We start from the raw sequence: 24,621 nt of genomic DNA, 5'->3' as shown, positions 1-24,621 counted from the left end.
AGAAGAATTATGAAAAGGGATGTTGCATTTCTTTATACTCCCAGACAGGTTTTTGATGTGTTTTCTGTCTCCCATATGTTGTTACAGGTTGAGTATAAACTGGGATTTCAGGTCCATGATCCCATGGCTATGGCTCTGCCCCAGGCCAACATTTCCCTACAAGGAGAAGTTCCTCGCACCCTCTCAGGTAAACTGCCCACCCCCCTCCAGCTGATGGATGAATAATGGTCATTTAGCCCCAAATGCAGTTTCAGTGATCTGTGAACACTTAATAAAACTGACAAAAACGAATTTAAAATCCATGTCCTTTTATGCTCTAATAGCTGAAATGATGAGGCGTGAAGACTAAAAGAGCATTTCTTAGTATTGAGTTCTTTATAATGTGATAATTTATGATGTCTACAATGTACTTCATCAACATAATCTCAAAAGTCCCTTATTTAAATGTCATCTGAGAGCCTGAGAGTGTCCCACTGTGCTGTAACCCCTGTGTTGTGTTCGCAGTGTTCCGTGTTGAACTCTCCTGCACCGGCAGACTCGACTCCGACGTCACAATACTGATGCAGCTCAACTTAACAATAAATTCCTCAAAAAACATCACAGTTTTAAATTTCAAACGGAGGAAAATGTGCTACAAGAGTAAGAGATTGAGTTTCAGATGTTTTAAAGTTTTAACTGTTTAAGTATGGTAGGAAAAGGGAGTGGGATGGTGTATGATCCAGGATGGGAGTAACAGAGTGGATTTTGGGGAGGGTTGGAAGAAACCAGGTAAAATTTTGCCTTTCAGAGAGGAATGAGGGCTTTTGTTCATTCATCTTCTGCTTTAACCAACTTTCCCCAAGAGTTCCACTGCACTGACTGACCTTTTAACAGATATGTAACAAAAACCATTTTCTCTCTGTTTGAAAAAAAGAAATTAGTTCCCTCAAAACTGCCACATTCTAAGAATTCAAATTGTCCTAAAAATTACCAAGAAAATCTACTTAGTCTATAAATTGTGATAAAATTTGCTGTTTAGTGAGTGTAGGAGGTGTTAGTCTGTTAGATGTGAAGTACAAAATGATCTTGGGAGATAATCCAGATTTTGGAAATCCTTAATTGACTCTTCTGTGTTACCACTTGGGTATCTGCAAGCATAATTTATTCTTGGATTGTTCCTGCTTATTGTTGCTGCTTCCTAGAATTTTCCTAGGATTTTCTAGTATTTTCACAGGCATCAGAAGAAGATAATTTTAGAAAATCCCAGGAGCTGTGCCTTCCTTAAAAATGTCTGTGGTGTTCCACTCCTAGGCAGTATTTGGGGATGGCCACCTCTCTCTTTGCATGTTCCTCCTGCCTGTTTCAGCTTACCTGGAGCTTTTGAGGACAGTAGCTGTCTTTCCAAAGAGAGGCTCATCACTTTTCTTGAGTATAAATATCAAAGGATGAGCTTGGAGAAGGTGTGGATGGAAGAGTCAACCATGCCTTGTAGCACATAACATTGGGATACTCATGTTCCTTTCTTCTGGAATACCATTCTTAATTCAAAGTGTGTATCTCCTTCCAGTAAAATGGAGGTCTGGCTGATAATGTTGATATTTTTACCTTTATTTCATGTTTTCCTGGGTATTTTTTCAAATACTCCAAGTGGGGGAAGTCAGCCCTGCTGAGCCATTCACAGCTTACTGAGCTGTAGATGTGGGATGGAGCTTTCCAGAAGCACCACAAAGTTTAGTGAGGGGTGAGACAGAGCCACTGCCTGAACCACCAGAAGTGCTCCTTACAGAGATCTCATTTCTGCAGGTTCATAAAAACAAAAAAATGGCTTTGTTTGGTGTGTGTTGATGGGTGTAGAGCATGTGGGGGTTTCTGATTGAATTTAATGCATAAGTTAGGAATATGCAGGAACTTGCTAGTGGTTTTGCTCAGGGCGTTCCTGATAGCTCTTCCTCAAGTTCAAAAAAAGGATAAAAAAAGAAAAACTGATTTTTCACTCCCTTGGATTACTTTTTCCTAAGCTGCACTGGCTTAACAAGGAGTGGGAAGGGGCTGTGGACTGTTTGACACAACTGAGAGCAGGAAGGGGGGTGTGCAAGTGGGACTGTACCTGTGCAGCTGAAGAAATCCATGGGATTCCCTCAGCTGCCTGCACATCCCCAGGGGGCTTTTTCTGGAGGCATCTCCTGCATTCCCCAGGTTTGCACTGCTCCTCTTGGTAACCAGACTCACAGTAATTAATGGAGATTTACCCACTTTCCAAAGGACTGCTACTCACATGAGCTGGGTTGTCCTCCTGCCTTCACTTGCATATTTTTGAGTATTTAAATGGACATCACCTCTTCCATCCTTCTGTTTTAACTCTTTGACTCCTGACTGGCATCAGCTGAGAAGGCACAGTGCCTGTGGTTGCATCTCTGACCCCTTCCTAGGGTGAGCAACATTAGACTGGAGCCAGGATTTCCTCCAAAACATCAGGGCAGTCTTCACTGAACATCCCAGCAATGATTTTGTCTCCTGTAGGAACTGATGCTGTGAGGTCTTTGTGTTTGCTAAGTCACTAAACATTCTCTGCACCTCTTCTTTCTGCTGCTTTGGGCCTTGGACAAGCAGCAGGGTTTTACAAAGATTCAGTGGGTTCAAACTTTGCCTCCCTGGACATGTGTTTCAGTGTGATTTTAATTCTACCTGGTTGGGTATTTAAATGGAAATGTAGGCATTAGTGTGGTCCTTGAATCAGTTCTTCCCTTTGGAAAAGCAGATCTGTTTTTCCTTGCATGAGACAATGTGAAGGGCTGCAATAATAAATGTATTCCAGACTTAATGGCTTTCTCTCATCTCCTTAGAGCTTGAACCAGAAGTCAGATCTCCAACAGCTGATAAAAACAGCAGCAAGGCTATCTGTAAGTAATCCTGAATGTACAACTTGGGGTTTAAAAACTGAAAAACTTTTTATGTGCTTTGATTCCACAGCTTTCCCTATGAAAACAGTCCCCAGGTAGTCTGTACTGTACCCAGTGGGTTTTTGATAATTAATTGTTTTAACTGGTGAAGAGGAAAAAACCCTATTCCAAGTCTTGTAACAACTTTTGTATCACATCTTAGGGGCTCTGGTTTCCTTACATGGCTCTGATCTATTTTCTTGACCTTAGGGCCTGTCTGGTTTGCTGTTTCAATTTATCACTATTGAAGGAATAGAATGAGGTAGTTTCCTCCTCTTCTATCTGGAAATATCATTGGCTGACTGTGGCTCCATAGTACCCAAAATGGGAGTTTTTTTGCCAAAATGCTGTTGGAAAGCAGTGGGAAAGAGTGCTCAGTGCTCTCTACCTCCACTGTCTCCTCCAGGGTAATTGTTCTCCAGGATACCTTATAGAACATTTAGGATGGCTGAGGCTGCTGCCCCTCCCTGCCTCCAGTCCATAACAAACTAATAAATGTTGTTTCTTTGGGGTTTTTAGTTGGTTTTTCTCTTTTTTGAGAAGGGCTTAGTAAATTTCCACATCTGTTGCAGTTGATCCTGTGAACGCAGCTCCCACCACTTCGACCCGAGTGTTCTATATCAGTGTGGGTGTGTGCTGTGCTGTGATATTCCTGGTGGCAATCATCCTGGCTGTCTTGCACCTCCACAGCATGAAAAGGATAGAGTTGGATGACAGGTATGTGTTCAAGCTTTCCCAGTGTAGTTTTGGGACATATTTACTCAGCTTAGTGGGAGTTCAGTCTCCAAATGAGCACTCTGTGGTGATTTGCAATTTCTGCTCTCAGTGGCAAGCTGTGGCAGATGCTGCCTGTGTGAGGCTGTGCTGCAGAAAGGCAGCAGTTGCAGGTGCTCTGCTGTTTATGAGGTGAAAGAGTTGTTCAGGTTTTGCCAGAATATTTGTGTGGAGTGGGAAGATTCAGACAGAATAAGAGATTGTCAGGGTTGAAGGAAAAATTGACTTGGGCTCACTGGGGAGGCAGGCTGGGAGAGCTGGGGGTGTTCTTACTGGAGAAGAGAAGATGCCAGGGAGGCCTTAGAGTCCCTTTCAGTGCCTAAAGGGGCTCCTGGATAAGGGCTTGGAGTGCCAAGAGAAGGGAGAATGGCTTTCCACGCCAGAGAGTTTTTACCTTTATTTTGCTTTAGGTGGGATATTGGGAGGAAATTCTTCCCTGGGAGGGTGGGGAGGCCCTGGCAGAGGTTGCTCAGAGAAGCTCTGGCTGCCTCTGGATCCCTGGGAGTGTTCCAGGCTGGACAGGGCTTGGAGCAACCTGGGGTAGTGGAAAGTGTCCTTACCCATGGCAGGGGTGGGACTGGATGGGCTTCAAGGTCCCTTCCCACCCAAACCATTCCATGCTTTTCCATGATTGGATGAAAACATTTGGGTTTTACTGACACCTGCAGGAGACTGAATTTCAGTTTTCACTACTTTGATTGATTTTCCAGTATTCAGTTCAGCCTTAGGGTACAGTCTGAGCTTTACAACTGCTTGGTTATAAAACTGGCAGCGTGGGGCTCTCTCAAATATATTTCCAATCAGGAAAAAATGTAGCACATGCATGGAAAATGGAGTTGTAACATGAGTCCAAGGGCATTGGAGGGGGATTAAGCACCAAGGAGAAGGGAGGCTGGAAAAGCAGGTGGACTGAGGCTGTGTGAACAGCCTGCATCAGATGCAACTGTTCAGGAGCAGGCAGTGTGAAACTGGATCCTTTGGAAAACAGCCTGTGGGTGGCCACCCCTGTGAAAGGATATCTTGAACTAAAGGATGTCTTGAACTGTTTCTGTGCTGCCTGCAGCCTCATGGAGTAGCTTTATCTTTTCATCCTCCTCCTTATCCATTCATCTGTTCCTTTCAGTTTTCTCCCTGCCCTTCCCTCCCCTGGTGTCCCCTGTCCATGTGGCTTTGGCAGTGCCCCTGCACTGAGCAGTTGTGGTTTCTTGATTGTAACCAAATGAACTTGTCAGCCTTCCTCAATTGTCTGATGGAGGGGTTTTAATCAGCTGAAGGTGTTAAAGGATGTGCAGCTTGCTCTAATTCAGAAAGGAAGAACATTCCATTTATGGTGTGGGATAGTGAGGTGTTGAGGTGTCCAGCCCAGCAGTGGGATCAGATGTCCTCCCCTCTATTCCATTGCACTGGATTTCTGTGGAGATACAAGGTAAAAATCCTAAAAAACCAACTGACTTTCTGTGGAGATACAGCTAAAAATCCATCTGATGTTAGTCCTTTGTGGTTTGCAGGTGTTAATGTGCTCTGAATCCCTGTATAAATTCTGATAAATTCAGGGCACTTTCTCTGTCTGTGGAAAGAGTTTGGAATGAGATGATCTTTGAGGTCTCTTCCATCCCAAACCATTGTGTGATTTTATGAAGTTTGTGCAGCTCCTGGGGTGTAGCTCTTCAAGCACCATGTGATGACTTATTTTTTGAGCCTGAAGATGCCTTGCCTGGATGTGCTGCTGTGTAAAAGCTGTTGGTCAAGCAGTGAAGAGCAAAGGTGTAACAGAAGCAAAATGTGCCTGAAAATCAGGAGGTGTGGGGTTTGTTTTGAACAAACTCACTGAGGGAAGCAAGAATTTCTGATTTAGTTGTGAATTATAATCTCAGACTGTTTCTGTAAAAGGTTCCTGAATGGAATATGACAATGTCATTAGGGTTAACGACCTCCCAGGAGCAGCAGAGCCTGGAAAACCCACTGGTGCTCTTAATTTCAACCCCCAGAACTAAATAAAACCTAGGAGCGTTGTTAACTGGAAGCTCAAGCCGAGTTTACAGGCTGCACATGGATTATTTAGGAACATTGTATTGGAAGTCCACAGCAATTGCTGCAAACCTCAGAGCAAAGGCACTGGAAAAATGCCAAGGAAAGCTGGCATGGCTTAACAGCAGGATAATGGGAGTCATTAAAGCAAGAAGGCATCGTTCAAATAGCTGACAGAATATGCAAGTGAGGAAGCTCAGGAAGTGAGTTCAACCTAAAAACCAGAATGAAGCCAACCCAAAAGGCAGTTTTTCAATCTTGCAACGGGCATTAAAAGAATAATTCCTTCCTCACACTTGCCTCCAGCCAAAGGAATCCGCAGGGCTAGTTGGGTGATCAGGTTACAAAAGGAGTTTCCAGCCAAAGCAAGAAAAGGAAATGCAAGTTGTGCCTTGGTGTTTGATGTGGTGACCATGCCAAGATTCTCCTTCCTGGGGAGCTTGCTGCAGAGTGGGTCGTACTGAGGCAGCTCGTGGATGCAATAGTGGGAGCAGTTCAAATAAGCAGTAATAATTGCCAGCACTAAAGAATATTCATTCAAAAACTCTGCAGGAAGTTAAAGGGGAGGAGCTAGACCAGCATCTGTGGTTTTTAGGCTTGTGCTAAGTGCTGTGCTGGAACCCTGCACCTGGAAGTGGGAATAACTGGAAAAAAAAAGTTCCAGGGAGAGATTGAGGCCAGCTAAATGAGTACGTTTGTATTGTGAGATTCAGTAGATTCTGTTCCAAATAAAAAATTCAGTGGGTTTATCCATGGTTGTGCTATAATGGAGAAGAACCAGAATGGATTTCTGGTTTTTAAAGGATGCCTGGCTTCAAAGGTAGCAGTGGGCCTGGAGGGCATCACCAGCCATGCCTGACAATCCTACAGGGGTGGCTGGCCCTGCTTGGCCAGTGCTCAGCAGCAGCCCAAGAGACCTTAAATGTTGATTATTTGGCAAAGCAGAGGTTGTATCCCAAATCAGTTTCCTCTTTGTCCTCCCAATACAGACAGCAGTGGAAAACCCACTTGAAGTTGGATCAAAGGGGAGGGGGGGATGTTTGTGTGTGTTTGGAGGGGAAGAACTACAAAAAAGCTTCTGGCCCTGCCATCTGACCTGCCAACAGGAGTTTTGGTCCATTACAGCTGCAACAGCCTTTTTTTTAGGGTTTTGATTATGAAAATAAGACAGAAGTGAGCCTGCTATGGTTTAGGCTGTGGCTTACCTGTTTCATGGACATTCTATAGGCCCCTGGGTCCTTCTGCCCAAAGCAAGCATCTCAAAAAGCACATTTTAGGTGGTGCTGGAAGGGGCAACAGATGCCCTTAGGGAGGGCAGTGGCAAAGTAGGGTAGGCTGTGAAATAGAGCCCTTGTCTGAGTGGGACATCAGTGCCATGAGAGAAATGTGTGCAAATCTTTCCTGGAATGTAATAGTTGTTCTTGGTATGACAGGATGGTTCTGGCAAGGAATGTTTTGTCACTTTGATTACTCCAAAGTGGAGAGAAATACCAGAAGATAGAGCAAGTTCTGGAAATCAAATAGGAGGAAGATGTTCATGCTTAGTGCCAAGATTTTTGAGTCGCCTGAAATGCATTCTCATGTGTGAGCGACTTTAAAAGAGCAGAGTTTTTGAAGTCTTGCCTGGAAAATCTCCTAGTTTTGACCTCAACAGGTTAATTTGGAATGTGTTGGAGTGGCAAGCAGTGCTGTTGATGTGCACTTTTGTTTCCCCACAGCATCAGTGACAGCAGCAGCTCGCAGGGGCTGTCGCAACCCTCCACGCAGACGACGCAGTACCTGCGGGCTGACACGCCCAACAATGCCACCCCAGTAACCAGTAAGTGTTAATCTAAGCACAGAGCCTCCTGCCACGCTGCCTTGGTGGCAAATGCAAGAAAGGAACGTGAATAATTCTCTGGCTCTGTCACTTTGCTGCTTGAATTCACACAGTGTGTGTTTTATCCAGCCATGCCATAGTCAGGAGTGAGTTCGGGGGGATGTGAGTGGTCGTAGGAGCATGAGGCTGTGTTTGTGCCTTGGGTTGTTCTCCCTGCACCCAGAGCAGCCAGACTTTGCCAGTAGCTGTGAAGTATCTGTTTTATCACTGGGAAGAGCCTGCCTTGTGCAGTCCAAGCAGAGGAGAGAGAGCAGGATGTGTCCACCCAGCCCTGGGATCAGTTCCTAAAGCAGGTGATGCCATGTGCATGAATCCTGATGTGTTATTCCTGTCATCTCCTGTTGCTTACAGCTTTGCTTGAAATGATATAAAATAACTGAAGAGAGCAGTGAGAGGAAAGGAAGAGTGGCAGCAGTTGAGATACTGACCTGGTAACTGATACCACAGAATCACAGAATATCCCAGCTGGATGGGACCCCCAGGGATCATCCAGTCCAACCTGGCCCTGCACAGACACCCCAACAATCCCACCCTGTGCATCCCTGAGAGCATTGTCCAAACTCTCCTGGAGCTCTGGCAGCCTTGGGGCTGTGCCCATTCCCTGGGGAGCCTGGGCAGTGCCCACCACCCTCTGGGGGAAAACCTTTCCCTGATCTCCAACCTCAACCCCCCTGACACAGCTCCAGCCATTCCCTGGGTCCTGTCCCTGGTCACAGAGCTCAGAGCTGCCCCTTGGGAGGAGCTGCAGACTGGGACCAGGTCTTTCAGTCTCCTCCATGTTGAACAGACCAAGTGCTCTCAGCTGTGTCTGAGTTAATTCTGTTGTTAATTAATGTATTTGTTACCTGTGGAATTTTTACTCCTCTGTCTGGTGGAGGGCTATCCCATCCAGCCCTGCTCCAGGGAAGGGACTGTTCCAGCTGGAGGGAAGGTGGCCAGCATAGGGACACACATGGGGGTTTTTTTTAAACCAACTATTATTAGAGAGACCCCAAAGTCTCTCCCATTGTTCTCTGATGGCACTTTGGTGATAGTGACTGTCCCATCATGAGGGAGCACAGCAGAAGAGTCATCTCAGCCCTCCTGTGTTCTCCTTTCTTCCTCCCCATGTGTGGAAGCAGGTGTTTACCTGAGGTTGAATTGCACCTCTGGGAGAGATTTGGTTCACTTCTAAATTGTACTGTATCTCCCTAAAACAACCCAACAAACTTATTTGTGATCTGGGTTCATCTTTCCCTTGCAAAGAGCTGCTTTTATTATGTATTTGGTATAAGCATTAATTTAAAAACAGACTCGTAAAAATTTAATATATGAAATGTTAAAAAAATGTTTAAAAAATTCCTTTTCACAGAGTTTGGCAGAGACCTTACCCTGCAAATTATCCTAGAGTTGGTTTCCCTCTTGTCACCTGAGTCCCTCCCCAGCCTTTTTATTTTCTGTCTCTTAGAATCACAGAATCAAACCTGTTTGCTGGGGAGAGCCCTTGCTTCACAGTGTCTCTTACCTGCTTTGGGACATCCCCAGTGCAAATTAGGAGAAGAGGAGAAAAGGTTGGATGTGTGAAATAAAAGCAGGATTGACATTCTTGGTCATTCTACAGTTGCATAATTTTGCTTTCAGTAACATTTAAATTTTGAAGAAAGTATTACCAGAATAATTCTCAAGATTTGTCTAATAATTCATACACATGTACAAAAATATTCCAGTTTTTCTGACTCTTCTGGTGTATCCAGATGTCTGGAAGTGCCAGAAGAGGGCACTGGTAGTTTGTTAATGTCCTGCTGGGGTAAGGCATCTTCCCAGCTCCGAGTTTTCCAGCAGTCTGTTTCCTCCTCCTGAGGGCAGTGCAGTGTTGATCACCTTCAGTACAGGAGTTTTCCTTCACCCAGAGTTAATAATCAAAGTTGTTTGCATGACACTACAGAGAATTCCTGTGTAATTTCTTTCCCTGCAGATGATTATTTTTGTGTTTTTCATTGCTAAATACTTAAATATTTTAAAAATTTATATCTAATCTATTTAAGATGATGCTACTCCCTTGTGTGTGGAGGCATGGGTGGTCAGAGGTGAAGCCCTGTGCCTGTTCTCATTCCAAGGGTATTTATGTTGGATTGTTTGGCTCTGCTGGCTCCTCAGGTTATCCCACATTACGGATAGAGAAGAATGATCTGAAAAGTGTCACTCTCATGGAGGCCAAAGCTAAAGTGAAGGACATAGCCATCTCCAGGGAGAGGATCACCCTCAAAGATGTGCTCCAAGAAGGTATTTACAGCTCTCAGACACGTCATTCCTACAACATGCTGTAGATATATAAATATAAATACATGGATATTTGTTTACAGATTGTTCTGAAATCATTCACGTGTGGTGTTTCTGATCTTTGTAGCTTTGGTGGATGGGAGGAATGATGAGTTATGTTTGCATTTGGGGTGTGGGGGTGGGGAAAGCAGCTTCCAGAGTTAATTAGGCTGGGGGAGTGACCAGGTGTGCTCAGTAAGTCATTGGGCTTGTCTGTCTTAATAACCTGCTCCCTGAAGTGAAGGGTGGCTGAGGAGAAAGGGAATCACTCAGTGCCAAGGTAACTCACTTCTGGGAGTTCCTACAGGAGAGTTGCTCTTAACAACATAAAAATCAAAGCAAAACCTACCCAAAGCTCAGAAAAACTTCTGTTATCCGAATCTGGTGTCTCAGTTTGATAACTTTGCTTTGGAAATCTAATTGGCAGAGGCAACATTTACAGCCCTGATATAAAAGATTCAGAAACTACCTGATTGTTTTCCTGGAATATCCTGAGTTGAAAGGACCCACAAGTATCAGCCAGTTCCTGAATTGTTTACTCTTTGTTTCATGTGCACTTCGGAAGTGTTCATGCACAACATGAATTGATTCCTGTTGAAACTGAATTTGAAAAATAGGCTTAAATATTTAGTTTACTTTGTCATTCACCTTTACTACTGCAATTTCAAGTCTCTGTTCCCTGAGAAATCAAACTTCCCAAAGCTGCAGATTGGAGATAATCATCCTTTGGAGGCAGAATGCTTTGTGTTAGTCTGAGCAGCAGTGGAGGATGTTCCCATTCTTGTTCAGTGTGTGCCTCTGAACCTCTGGGGTGGCAGCTCTGTGCTCACTCCCAGTGTGGGCTCTGCAAAAACTTTCCTTGGCGTGTGGGATGTGCTTTGTGTTGCTCTGGGCTGTCTGGAGCTGGGATGTTGGGAGTCACCCATGACTAGAAGTGACTCGGTGCACCAGCAACGCTTCAGATGTTTGGTGGCAGAGCTGCCCTGGATGTTGGGAGTCACTCATGACCAGAAGTGACTCAGTGCCCCAGCAACACTTCAGATGTTTGGTGGCAGAGCTGCTCTGCTCTGCCAGATGAGGCATAAGGAGCTGTTGAATGCAGTTTGGACCCAGTTAATCCTGGGATCTCGTTTCTTAGCCTCCAGCTGTTGCTTTGAGTCAGAACCTTCAAAAGTTAATCACAGAGTCATTAAGGTTAGAAAAGCCCTCTGAGGTCATCGAGTCCAAGCTCTCTCCAGCACTGCCAATTTCACACATGTCCCAAGTGCCACATCCATGTGTCAGAGGACTTACAAAACCTGACCAAGTCTAGTTCAGGATCATAGTGGTGTTGAGTCTCTGCCACAGAAGAGCTTCAGAGGGGAAGAAGGGGATAAAGTAAATGCATGCAAGGACCTTTTTTACAGATTCATTGTAAAGTTCACGTGTCTTCCATAGCTTCACCTGCTTTTACATTTTGGGAATAGTCTTCTCAAAGTCTTCAAGAACCAAGACAGGAGGAATTTAGTTGCTGTTAGGTAATTAATGGTGTTGTGGTTGCCTGAGAGTCTCCTGAGTTCAGCTGCTGCTTAGTGAGATTGCAGTTTGAAGACCCTTGTCATGCAGGGTTTCTTTGCAGCCCCAGGGTAGGTGACAGAAGTGTTGCACTGCCCCTGTTTAAGGTGTTTAGAAACAAACCAGACCTGTATTTCATACTGTCTAAGATCTTTCAACCTAGTCAGGCAGGAGGGATCCTTGGGAAGGGGCTGTAATGCTGGAATAGAGTGCGTGGAGGTGATGCACACCTTGGTGCAGGAAGGTGTTGCCAAGCTGAGCAGTAAAAGCCAATTAATTCTCTGTGTGTTACCAGTTGTTCTCAGCCCAGCTCCTCAGAGTTAGCTCCTCTTCCTGCAGTAGCATCAGCAACGTCTTGTGAATGGAAAAATGCTGCAGAGCCTGAATGACCCCCAAACAACCCCAGCACCTTCCAGCTGAGGTGAAACTTGTGAATAATGTGGTGCTGGCTGTTTCAAAGCGTTCCATGTGTGCTGGCTGGCCAGAATTGATGTTTCCAAAAAACCTTGATCCTTGTGAGAGGTGCCTTGGCTTAGATTCCAGACTGAATGGGTGAGAAAAGGGAGCTGGAGTTCTTATTGCAGGGAGTTGACTGAAGTGCCACAAATAAACCATCATCATATTGAGATTTAATTTCTCTGGGCTCTGCTGCTATCACTAGTTCACTCTCATGCTTTTCCCCTTTAGTTTTATTTATATAAAACTTCACCATTTGCTGCCTGTAGTTGTGAATCCCCCTCGTGCTGGGGAGCAGTTAAGTTCTCTCTTGGTGACTGAATTGTGTTTGGAGACACTTTAACTGCAGGCATTCCTCACTTTCTGCTCTGAAAGGTACTGTTTGCTTAAGATACTCCTAATGTTATCAATGTTTCTTTACTGATTGGTTGTTCTGTTCCCAGGCACGTTTGGGCGCATTTTCCATGGAATTCTAATAGAAGAAAAAGACCCCAGTAAAGAGAAACAAGTTTTTGTCAAAACTGTTAAAGGTATGTTGCATGAAGGAGTGGGTTTGTGTGCAGGTGTTTGAATTGTGCTGCAGGCTGGGGGTGCCAAGCCTGGCTTTACAACAACTCCCCTTATCCCCAAAATATGCAAATGATGAAAAGCAAAAGCAGTTTGGATGCTTCCTTCAGTCACAAGGAACAGCAATCTTATATGGAAGAAAAATGCATGTGTTCTCCACCAGTGCTTTCAGTCATCACCCTTGAATACTTCTGTTTATTATTCTTCTAAGTAGAAAATGATATTGGTTTTTTTTTTCCTCATCATGTCATTGTCTTCCCAGTCACAGCTTTGTCCCCTGCAAATTGCTGAGAAACACCTGAAATGTATCTTTAAAATCTTTTACAAATGCATGGCTGTACAAAAGACAGGGTGTAGTTTCTGCCTTCCTTAAGCTTTGCAACTGAAGTGTGAGAATTGGCATTTAGAGCTGAATTTATCCAAATACAGCACCTGTGTTCAGGAAATACCTTGCAATGGGGATAGGTAGGCTTAAAGAGCAAGGTGGGTGTAGATGAAAATATTGCAAATGTCCCACATGTCTGTCACATGTATGCTGTGTGTATAGTACAAGTATCCTACATCAATCCCTTCCTCTGCAATCATCACAAGTTCTCCTTTTGCCAAATTCCCAGTACAGTGGTTGTTTTACCACTTGTTTATGTCATTTCAGTTGCCTTTGGTTTTTCATTTGACAACTTCTTTAATTCTTTCTTGCAAAACAATAAGAATTTCAACTCATTCTGTTTTTTTTTTTTTGTTTGTTTGTTTTTTGGGGTTTTTTTTGCCTGGCTATTAATTTTCAAAGATCCTGATTGGGAAATGGTGAAGCTGCTGAATTTTGTTGTTGAATCTTTCTGCTACCTATTTAATCTCTGCTACCTTTAAGGAAAATATGTTGCTTAAAGGAAGCAGCCACCTTGGTCTGTTCCTGACACAATCAGATGCTTTTGGTGCTCTTCCCTCTCACATGCCATACAATAATGGAATGGGTTGGGCTGGGGGGGACCTCAGAGCTCCACCCCCTGCCATGGGCAGGGACACCTTCCACTGTCCCAGTGCTCCAAGCCCTGTCCAGCCTGGCCTTGGACACTTCCAGGGATCCAGGGGCAGCAACAGCTTCTCTGGGCACCCTGTGCCAGGGCCTCAGCACCCTCACAGGGAAGAATTCCTTCCCAACATCCCATCTAATTCTGCCCTCTGGCAGCTTAAAGCATGTCCTGTCCCTCCATCCCTTGTCCCCAGTCCCTCTCCACCTCTCCTGGAGCTGCTTTTGGGGGCTCTGAGTTCTCCCTGGAGCCTTCTCTCCTCCAGGTGAACACCCCCAGCTCCCCCAGCCTGGCTTCTCTTATTTAAAAACCAAAAAAATTGCTTCTTTCTAGTATTTTGGGAACATTTTCTGAATTCTGCCTTCTTCTGTTCCCTTTCACTGCCAAACAGCTCTGTCTTTTTATTTCTTGGCTCTTATTTAATAATAGTTCTCAAAAACTTGGCCCTTGGCACGCGAGCTACTTTTTATAGCACTGGATTAAACAATACAACATTTGTCAAAAGTGATCTTAATTTAGCTGCCTCCTGTGACCTCTTTTTGAATTGCTTTCCCAAAATGGGACTTCCAATGCACTCCTAAATCCATAATTCTCCCTTATAGTGGCTTGTGTCTGTGACACATTCATGTACTATAGGAAAAAAAGCTCTTCCCTTTGCAGGGAAGGATTGACTGCAGTGATGGCATTCATCACTGTAGAGAATTTCCCAGCATTGAAAAGGATCTGTGTGTAAAAAGTGTAGAGTAAGTTTTGTTGATACTTGGGCCTGGGCAGCAGAATTTTGCAAGGAATAAAACCTGTAACATCCCCTCTCCTCACAGCAGCTCACTTGCAGTGCTGATATTACACAGCTTCATTTTCACACCCTGGCTGTTATTGCTGTGTGTGTGGCTGGGACGTGTAATAAGTTGGGAATTTGATCTGGTTGGAAGAAAAAACCTGCAAAAATTCTCTTGTAACCAGAGTTTTTCCTTGATCTCAGTCATTCTGTGGCCACACACACACTGCTGTTCTGGCACAAGCAGAAGCAGGGCAGGACCATAAAAGCTTGATGGGTATGAGAACCATTAAACTGACTTAAGTATCTCTTTGCTGAAGGCAGTAAAGCCTGAGGGTCATGGAAAATAGACAAGGAATAAAGGCTTTGTCTATGGAGCTAAATTATCCCTTCCCAAAAGCATGAGCTGCTCCAGAGCTCCCAGAGGTGCATTCTGAAATTGGTAAAATGAAGCCCAGTGGTGCCCCAAATGTCAGGAAACAATGGGGAGTGGGGGTGGAGTATTCCAGATCTTTGGAAAATGTGAACTGAGGTTCTTTGAGTAGGTACTGTGGGGAAGGATAACCTCCTTGAGAGAAAAAACACCTCTTTTTTCTCACCAGGATCAGAGTTTGAGAAACTGAAGACACTGTTCTGACGTTAGGGGAGTTGAAATTCCAGGTTTAAAGCCATAACAAGAGAATCCTAGAATCCCAGAATGATTTGGGTTGGAAGGGACCTTAAAGCCCATCCATTCCCACTCCTGCCATGGGCAGGGGCACCTTCTACTAGCTCAGGTTGCTCCAAGCTTTGTTTAGCCTGGCCTGGGACACTTCCAGGGATGAGGCAGCCACAACTACTCTGGGCAGCCTGTGCCAGTGTCTGACCTCACCAGGAAGAATAAATAATTAATTTTTTAAAAATTCTCTTCCTTATATCAAATATAAATCTACCCTTTTCCTGTTTAAAGCTTTGCCCTTTTCCCTGTCCCTGCAAGCTGTGATCAAAAGTCTGTTTCAGTATTTCTCACAATCCACAAGCTACAGAAAAGTATCCTTGGAAAATTTTCTTCTCCAGGCTGAACCTCCTCAGCCCAACAAGTATTACAGATGGGCCAAGAGATTGGGTTTGTTGGCTGTTAAGAGAAGAGCTCTGTGGCACTCAGGTGGGTGCCCAGGTTGTGCTGTTCAAGGAGTGGTTTCTGAATGAAAATCCATGAAGAAAAGTCATGCCCTAAGTGCCTGTCACAGTGGATCTCTTTTCATGTGTCCCTCCTTCAGCTGTCAATGTCTCACAGCATCCATGCCCTTTTAAGAGGGGGGATTTCCAGTCATGTGGGCAGAGGGGGTGTGCTGTCAGTTTTCCATTTCCTGTGCTGGAGAAGGTGAATGTTGTGGCTGTTGTGCTCATCAGTTGTATCTGCTCTGGAGGGAGAGTGGTTGCAGCCTTGTCAGTTTGTCTCTTCCTTGTATTCTTTCCATGTGGTTAGTTGTTGCCCCCAAAGGATCAAAAGCACAGGTAGTTGACTGCAGTTACTGCAGCAGCACTTCCCACTTTCCCTCCCTGATGTTTCCCAGAGCTCCAGTGAGATGCTGGGTTTTGCTATAAACCAGGAGAGTGAAAACAGGGTCCCTGATTTCTCTGAACTTTGTCTTTGTTCCCCTTCTGAAGTGATCTGCTCTTAAAGGAGCCAGCAATGCACGAAAACTGAGAGAGCCTGGACCTGCCTGAGAGGTGGAAGAGCCCATCCAGAGTTTCCTGGAATATTCTGGATTCCCTGTTGTCTCAGGCTGGGGTAGAACTATTAGGTCAGACTCTCAAAGAGCAAGTTTGAGCCTGATTGAGCAATAGCAGTGCAGGGGTTGAATAGGTTGGAGCGTGCTTGTTCAGCATGATCTGACTGCTTTCTCATCTGCCACAGAATTTGGGGTCTTTCATTTGAACACTTCATGAAATTATTGAAGTACTTTTAAAGTGATTCAGTGATTCCTTGTTCTGTAGCTCTTAAACGGATGGGATGTAAAAATTGGAGATGCTTCTCTTGAAATCTCAACACCACATCTCTTATAAAGACTGGCTGAAGGAGGATTCATCCCTGGGTTTTACTCCAGATCCTTAAAAGAGTTTTTTTTCTTTCATGGAGTTTTAGTTCACTCCAGGGAGATAGTTGTAACATGCCCGTGGCAGTGACAAAGTTTCTACATGCAGGTTCATGAAATAGATGAGTTTATAAAGTTTTTTTAATGCTGTATCATCTGTGTCTGGGTGCCTGAGCCTCCTGATATGTGCAGTGCCTTGTGCCAAGGAGAGCTTCAAAGGAAAATGGATCTCTGTTGGCTTTCTGGAACCTCTAATAACTGGGGGAAAAGTGTGACTTGCTCAGACTGTCCTACATCCTTCATGTTGGCCATACAGCTGCTGTGTTGTCTTTGCACTTCACACTTCCACTGTGTTCATTTGCTAGGCAAGGTGCTCAAAGTCAGAGTTACTTTCACACTTAGACATTTCAGAGGAAAATTCACCTTTGTTCTGTCTTCAGACACTGATGAAGGTTGAGGATGTGTGTCATTGCCAGCAAGAACAAGGATATGTTATCTAGAATATTTGGGATTTTGGAATCTTTGGATCAACACAACCTGAATGAGTTCTTTGTTAGAAAGATGAGAGACTTAGCTGGCATTTGCTTTCTTCGTTGTGTTTTTTGTTTTACAGAAAAATTGTGTTATGAGGGTGGAATGCTTCGCTTTCCAATTAGAGGTTTCAAATCCCTCAGTTTTGGGAAGTGTCTCTGATGGCACGCTTCTCCAAGCTGGCATTACATCTCTTGCCAGGATTTAACAGATCCCTCCAGCCTTTCAGGGGAATCTTTTAAATCATCTGATGTCAGAGGAGAAAGAAAACAGACAAGTTTCACCTTTGATTTAAAGAACACATTGTTTAATGGTACTTTTCCTGTGAAGGAGAAAATTCTTAGCAAAACAAATGGAATTGTGTTATTCCAGGAACATATGAAGTGAGGGTGAGCTGTGCAGAGCCCTGACTCATTTAGGATGTTCTGGCCAAGGTACACTTTTGGTAAAAACAACACAGTGTGCTGTTCAAGATAACCCGGCTGCTCCCATTTCGTGTTCTAACCACTTAACATTTTTCTGGTGTACAAGGAAGGAGTTTGGAAACAAACCCTCCATGGAAAGCACTGGAAGCAAAGTGTTGACGAAGGTCAGCTCTTTAAACTCTATTGTTCTACCAACTTTTAACAAAGCTTTGAGTTCTGTCATCTTAGGTCACTAAAAGGCTTTCAGCATTCTTGGCTATCTCTCACATTTTACTATTTAGAGTTTTTAAATTTATTGCTAGTCTAGTTAAGAGGAGATGCCCCATTCCTGGAAGTGCTCAGGCCAGGTTGGACAGGGCTTGGAGCATTGTGATCTAGTGCAAGGTGTCCCTGCCCATGGCAGGAGGTGGAGTGAGATGAGCTTTAAGGTCTCTTCCAACCCAAACCATTCCATGATTGCAAGATGGGTGATCCTTTAGGACTTCATGCAGTTGGGAAGTACAGGAGTAGAAATCCTGAGAATTCAGGCTGTGCCAAGCAGGAGAAAGCAATGGGCACATTTAAGGGGATTTAAGTGGGGGCAAGCAGCTCTGTGTTAACCAAGGTGAAGGTTTCTTGTTCACACTAAACAGGTACCAGCACTTGGAGCATCATCCACAGTTGTTCTCAAGGGGTCATGTTTCAATTGATGGGATTTGTTCTTCTGGGCAGTTCATTCTTAAAAAGCACAGCCTTGTAAAAATAGTTCTAAGTTTAAGTTTGTACCTTAAACATACAGTATTTGAATTAATTGTTCAAAGGTATTTAATCTTCCAAAATCAGAGTGCAGGATCCTGTTTCTGAAGAATATAGTTTATGCCAAAAAAATAAATCAAAAGTTACTGCTCAACTGAGCTAAAATTCTTGAGTGTCTTTTTAAAGGAAGATACTTGAATTTAAAGAATTTGGGATAAGTAGCAAATTTCTATCAGCCTAAAAATGCACTTGATTTGTCATTTAATCCTAGTTCTTTAAGAAAATACCCTGAGACATCTAAAGCAGTACAGAATGCTTCAGAAAATACCGAGGGGATGATTTCCAAAGTATTGTACTATATCATTTAAAGATTTATTATTCTATATGCTAAAAGGTATTCACCTGCAGGGCACTTTAATTTACATACAGCTAACATCTCTACTTGTACATCAGTTTTATTATGTGCTGTCCCTTGACCTTTGGACCAGGACATCAGTCATGTCTCTCTTTCCCAGTTTCATTTTCAACTTACTTAACACTTTCAGGTTCACTTTGAGTTAAATGGATTATTGAACAAATAGCCTTTTACTTCCTCCTCTTTGCAGCTGCTTCTTGGATTCTGGTGTTATTGTTGCACAGGGAACTAAGACTATCCCCAAATCCTGCTTTTTTCTGTGGTTTAAAACTGCTTGGGCATTTGTAATGTAGGAAAATAGCCTTCCCTATTTTAGCAGTGTCATGTTGACTCAATCCCAAGATTTATCAAAATTAGGCTTGGATTTGTCAGTGTGAGCTGCCTTGCTTTGCAAAATAAACTCATGTGGTTGATCCTTGATGCCTGGATAGCAGGATTGGAAGAGAAATCCTGCTCTGTAGAAATTTTGTCAAGACTAAGTGCAGTGTCCCGTGCTGTAACCTCCTCCTGCTGTGGTTTGGAGTGCATATCTTACCTTTACAGGAGACTGGAATTCTGTAGGATGCAGGGCTGCCTTGGGAAGCAGGGGGATGTTGATTTGTGGAAGTGATGACCTGAGCACCTCCTGCAGCTCCAAGCTGCAAACAGGAGCTCAGTGTGGCAGGAGGGGGCATCAGATGCTCCACTTGGGTCTGTCCCAATCCTGGGGCCTCCAAATTTGAAAGCTGAAATATTTTTTATGTCTTCTTTCCTTTCTGCCTGTGAAAAAGCAGGTTGGATCATGACTTCTTGCATTTCCTTCTGGTGAAGGAAAGTTGTGAAGGTTACCTGATAGGAGCATTAAAAATGTCCTGTGCAACAGATGTGAGCACAGGTGTTGAATTGCTTCCAAAGATTTGTGTAGAGGGGTTAAAGCAGTACTCAGGCATGCATTCTCTTTGAACTGGGGTGGAATTCAGCCTTGGGAGCAGTTTTACCTAATTAATTGCCATGCAGAAAGAGCAGTAATTAACAAGAATGTGTTGATACTGGGACTATTTATCACCTGGAGCTGCTCTAGTCCTGCCCTCTAAATTCCTGTGACCACTGTGCCTCCCTGTGTGGATGTCACCCTTCAATAACCAGAGCTTGTGCACTTTGTCATGGGATATTTGGCAAAGTCCACAAGGCTGAAAAATAATAAGGGTAATAGAAGCTTGTGAAAACAGGCAGGGGTGTAGAAAATGGGCTGTGTAAGTGTTGTGATGTGGGGGAGTATTACCTTGCAGTATGAAACAGGAGGAAGCTCAGGGGAACAAGCCATTACAAATGGTCCAAAGATGAGAAATGCTGCAGGTAAAACATCTTCTTAAATATTGTTGTTGGAAACATTCAGAAACCTTGGAGCTCCTGGCTGTAGCATTTGCAGAGCTGCTTCTGACAGGAAAGAATCTGCTGTTACTGCCTGTAGCAGGCTGTGAGAGAGTTCAAATGGGACTCAGTCCAGTTTTGTAACCTGTGCTTATATGGGTTTTCAGGTTCTGCTTTGTCTTCTGAAGAAACAGATTTTGGTGACCATTCTACAATCAGAAGTCTTGTAAATTGTAGAGCTGCCTGAGAGGGGGTTGTGGTGAGGTGGGTGTCAGTCTGTTCTCCCAGGGAACAAGGGACAGGACAAGAAGGAGTTGCCTTAAGGCCCCAGGGGAAGTTTAGGTTGGATATTAGGGAAAATTTCTTCCCAGAAAGAGCTGTCCAACCTTGGCACAGCTGTCCAGGGCAGTGGTGGAGTCCCCATCCCTGAAGGGATTTAACAGAGGTGTGGATGTGGCACTTGGGGACACAGGTTAGGAGTGGCTTTGGCAGCACTGGGGGAATGAGTGGACTTGATCTTGGAGGGCTTTTCTAACCTAAAGGATTCTGTGATCCTACTTAAGCTGTGCTTTGCAATTTTGAGGCTCTGGGAGGTCTGACTTACAAAGTGACTCATGAAAGCATCCAGCTAATCATTTCCCCACTGCAATATATATCCAGGTAATTGCTGCTTTTCATCCCTGCTACGTCCTTTGGGGTGTGGAGTGACTTTTCCTGGTGAGGCAGAGCCTGGTGCCCTGCAGCTGATGAGTGCCTGGTCTCAGAGCAGGCATTTCCCTTCCATTTAGTATCATCACAGGACTTCCCCAAGGTCTTTTCACCTGATGATTCATGTGATTGATGTGTGATAAAGAACAAAGATTTTAAAATACATTTTTGCGGCTGGATTTTAAGAAGTTGGTAAAAATGGAATAGGTGTTTTTCCTCCCCATGTACCAGGCAGGGCCCCAGCACATCCCAGCACAGAGGGATCAGCCTCTTCTGTAAAACCAGCAGTGCCAAGAGCCCCATTGTGCCTGGCTGCATACAAATCCTGTGATAGCAGGAGATAAACCTGCAGCTCCATCAGAGCTTGGAATCCTGCCTTGCTCTTGCCCTGGGCCTCAGGGCAGGCTTTCACAGCCAGGCTTTTGGGTAAAACCAGGGCTTGCAGAGCATCTTCCTCTCTGGAATTCATTCATCTGTCTCAGTCTTGGTTTTAAGCACTTTCTGAAAGTTGGATCTTTTTGATCCTGAGTATCTGGATTATTTCTGGGTGTTAAATCTTCCTCTGAAGTTCCCTGAGGTTGCTGCTCTTTGGTTTCTCAGCTGTTGGTGCATGATCACCTTGTGGAAATCTGGCTGCTCCTCATGGGTATCCAACTGCAACTCCATTTGTGGCTGAGCACTGACATGTTCTTAATCACAAATAATGGTAATATCCCAGTTCAGCTTTTTTCAGGGCTTTAAGGAAGTTTTGCAATGAGCCCTTGTTGCCTTGCCCTGGAGCACCCAACTTAAATTCAGGGCTGTTCCTGGTGCCCAGGTTTAATAAAGAGGAGACTGTGACCTCCTCAGTTATGTCTCCAAGTAGCTGTTGTAATTTCAGAGGTTTCTGGCTCTGTGGGAGGTTTTCTCCTCCTCTCCCCTCTGTAGCTTTATATGTGGCTGTGCTTTTATCTGACATCTTCATGGGTTTGGGGCAGACAAAAGGAGCCACAAAAGCCCATGGGCTTTTTATTTTTACATCCCATGGGTGTGACAGGATCTTTCCCCTGTTCTGTTTGAGTGGCTGCACAAACAGCTCTGAGAAGAAAACAAGGTGTGTGTGCTTACATATAGCACTGAGGGATTGACACAGTTTGGGGAATTTGGGATTATGCATTGACCCAAGCAAGAAGATGAAATCTGTAGGATTCATCTCACTATGTCCTTGGAAAAAGGTTTCAGCAAGCTGGGATTGCTGTGGCACAGCTGTCACTGGCTTGGCTCTGGGGCTCTGTTTCTCTTATCAAAACTAGAAGTGGTGGGTGTGCTGGATTGGTTTTAAGGGTTTTTAGTAAAGGATGCCTCAGATTCACCAGGCCCCCACAACAAAAAATGTAATATTGCCAAAATCACCTTTGTCCTGGTCTGTGAAGATGTGTGTGTTGGTTGCTCAAAAGTGGTTATACTCTACTAAATGTGACAGAGTTTGTTTAACTGAACTTTTTCCTTTGTAACTGATGAAAATGCCTTAAAAGGAAACCTGATTGTAGTGGGGACTGTTGCAGTAGCAGTATTTTGGTGTTGTTTTCCCCCTTTTGACAAGAATCACTCCAAGAAGTGGTGATTAATATTGTGTTTTGAATTATATCTAGTACAAACCCACAATAATCAAATTGTGTGGTGGTTCTAAATTGGCACTGGTCTCAACAAGGGGAGAATTAGCCTTGAACACTATTGTTTGTTCTGAATCTGTTGAATTTGTTGGTGTTGGGTAAGTTTTTTTTCATGCAGAAAACAAGGAAATAATATTGATAAGCAAACACAATATGGATGGGGGGACTGTTTCACAAGATAAGATTTCAGTTTCCGTATACACTTGCCTGGGAGTCAATCATCCTTTTGGGTGCCCTACCACTATAACCTGGAGAGAAAACAACACTGACCTGCTGGAAACTTCCCTGAGTGCTGGAAAGGGAAAGGCAGAAGAGTCCCCATGAGGAGATGAATGGGTGCATTGTCCAAACCAGCCTGACTTGTTCTGTAGATATTAAATCCACTCTTAAACAATCTCTGATTTAAAGCTTCAAATTATTGCTTGGTGGCTCTTATAATTAAAACCAGTTCAGCAAGCACAGGGCCAGAGTGTGTGTGAGGAGTTAATCAGCTTAAACTCACACCCAGGAATCTCTTTCCTCCCTTCATCATGTGCTGGGTGAAGAGGTTGATGTCTTTGGGCCCTGTAATTACTGCTGTACAGGTAACCTGCTCCTCTGACTTCTCATAATCTGTTTTTCCCCCTCCATTTTTAATACTGGCTTTTAGAACTGCCTGATTCAGTCATTCAGGGCTGTGTAACTTTGTTTTAAGGTAGGATCTTGGTTTTTCTTTCCTCTCCCCAGGCCTTTTTGTCTTGTACATAATCGAATTCGTCAAGTGTCCAGCCCACAGGGGTAGGACATTCTCTTTCTCATGCTTCTGTTGGAGTGCAGACCAGAGATTTCAGCTGGCCATGGCTTCAGTGTCTGCAAGAACCTGTTTGTACCATCCCCACATACAGACTTGTTATCAAATAGGAGGGAATCATAGATTTGTTTGTGTTGGAAAAACCTTCCAAGACCATGGAGTCCAACTGTTCCCCCAGCACTGCCAAGGCCACCCCTGACCCGTGTCCTCAGGTGCCACATCCACAGATTTAAACCCCTCCAGACTTAGATCCTCAGCCAGCCTGTTCCAATGTCTGACCATCCTTTCTGTCAGTAAATATTCCCCAGTATCCAGTTTGAACCTCCCCTAGTGCAACTCAAGGCTATTCCCTCTCATCCTGTCCCCGTTCCCTGGGGGCAGAGTGTGACCCCCCCCAGCTGTCCCCTCCTGTCAGGAGTTGAGCAGAGCCACAAGGTCCCCCCTGAGCCTCCTTTTCTCCAGGCTGACCCCCTTTCCCAGCTCCTTCAGCCTCTCCTGCTGCTCCATTCCCTTCCCCAGCTCTGTTCCCTGCCCTGGAGAAGCTCCAGCCTCTCAAAGTCCCTGTAGTGATGGGCCCAAAAGCACTGGCTGAGGCATCCCATAATATACCACAATTGTCACTAATTTAATGGCACCTCTGAGCTTCTCCAGAGTGCTGCCATCACTCTTCTCCCAGCCAGAGTCCTGTTTTCTTTTGCAGGGCTCAGGCTCAGTTAGGGAAGGGTGTCAGGGCTGTACAGGGAGCAGGATCAGACCTCGGAGGAGGGAAAAGAGCAGAGGATTTCTTGCCTATTCTTCCTCCCAGGGCAGGAAAACCTTGGCTTGACTCATCCAGGACATGTAAATTCCCCCTAGTGCAGCAAGGAGAGCTCCTTGGGCTGTGCTAGGCTCTCCTGTGCCAGCTCCCTGCCAGAACTAGTCCCAGCATGAGAGAGACACAGAAATGCTCCCAGGTGTGAGGGGGGTGGGATTGGGAGAGCTTTCCTTGAGCTTCCCTGGATATTCTTGCTACCAAGGGGGAAAAAAATCCCAAATACACAAAGAGTGGTGGGAAAGAGGTTCCAGGCACTACCTGTCCTTCTGCCCAGTGGATGCTTTGATTGCTTTGGATTACTGGAGTTATCACAGGTGCCTGAATTTTAGCTGGCAGCAGTGGTTTTATTTATTTATTCATTCTAAAAGATGGGGGAGAGAACAGCAAACAGTTCTAAGGTTGCCAAGAGTCAAGTGTGTCAAGCAGAGAGCAAGGAAATAAGTAAATGTAGACATAAACAGCCTCTAGCCATGGGGGAATAAACACAACTGTACCTGGAGAGGTAACTCAGTAGCAAAGCAGAGTCCTTGGAGCACATTTGAGCTTGGGAACATTTGGCACATCCCGCTTCTTCCACGGGCACCAGCCCTGTGCAGGATGGGATCACACTGCCCAGTGCAGCCGGCTTGTGCCTGCCCAGGAGCTGTCAGGAAGTGCAGAGCCACAGCCTGTCAGCCCCTGGAATGGGCTTGATTTCCTTTCTGGCCTTGACCCTGCTCCTTACAGCAGAAATGAGCCTCAGAACTTGGCCTGGGACTTCGGGGCTTTCTGTAAGTGCCATTTTAAGAAAGGAGGCAGACAAGTTCTGTTGGTGCTCAAGTGACCTTAAGTGACTTGCAGATC

The 24,621-nt window shown here is 44.6% G+C and overlaps 1 protein-coding gene across 1 annotated transcript in view; it reads left to right on the top strand.

Moving 5' to 3' along the window:
* Window positions 1–24,621, top strand: part of RYK (receptor like tyrosine kinase) — a gene marked incomplete at its 5' end in the record, with an annotated part of 54,260 nt that overhangs the window by 18,633 nt on the left and 11,006 nt on the right. The window contains 7 exons of the mRNA XM_084212110.1: window positions 88–187; window positions 505–639; window positions 2,823–2,879; window positions 3,491–3,635; window positions 7,439–7,539; window positions 9,736–9,861; window positions 12,351–12,437. Of these exons, the coding sequence (XP_084068236.1) occupies window positions 88–187; window positions 505–639; window positions 2,823–2,879; window positions 3,491–3,635; window positions 7,439–7,539; window positions 9,736–9,861; window positions 12,351–12,437 (751 nt within the window). The remainder of the gene's footprint in view (window positions 1–87; window positions 188–504; window positions 640–2,822; window positions 2,880–3,490; window positions 3,636–7,438; window positions 7,540–9,735; window positions 9,862–12,350; window positions 12,438–24,621) is intronic.

Source organism: Fringilla coelebs, assembly GCF_963513975.1.
Source record: "Fringilla coelebs genome assembly, chromosome: 10".
Taxonomy (NCBI): Eukaryota; Metazoa; Chordata; class Aves; order Passeriformes; family Fringillidae; genus Fringilla; species Fringilla coelebs.
This window is presented reverse-complemented; position numbering and strand designations above follow the sequence as displayed.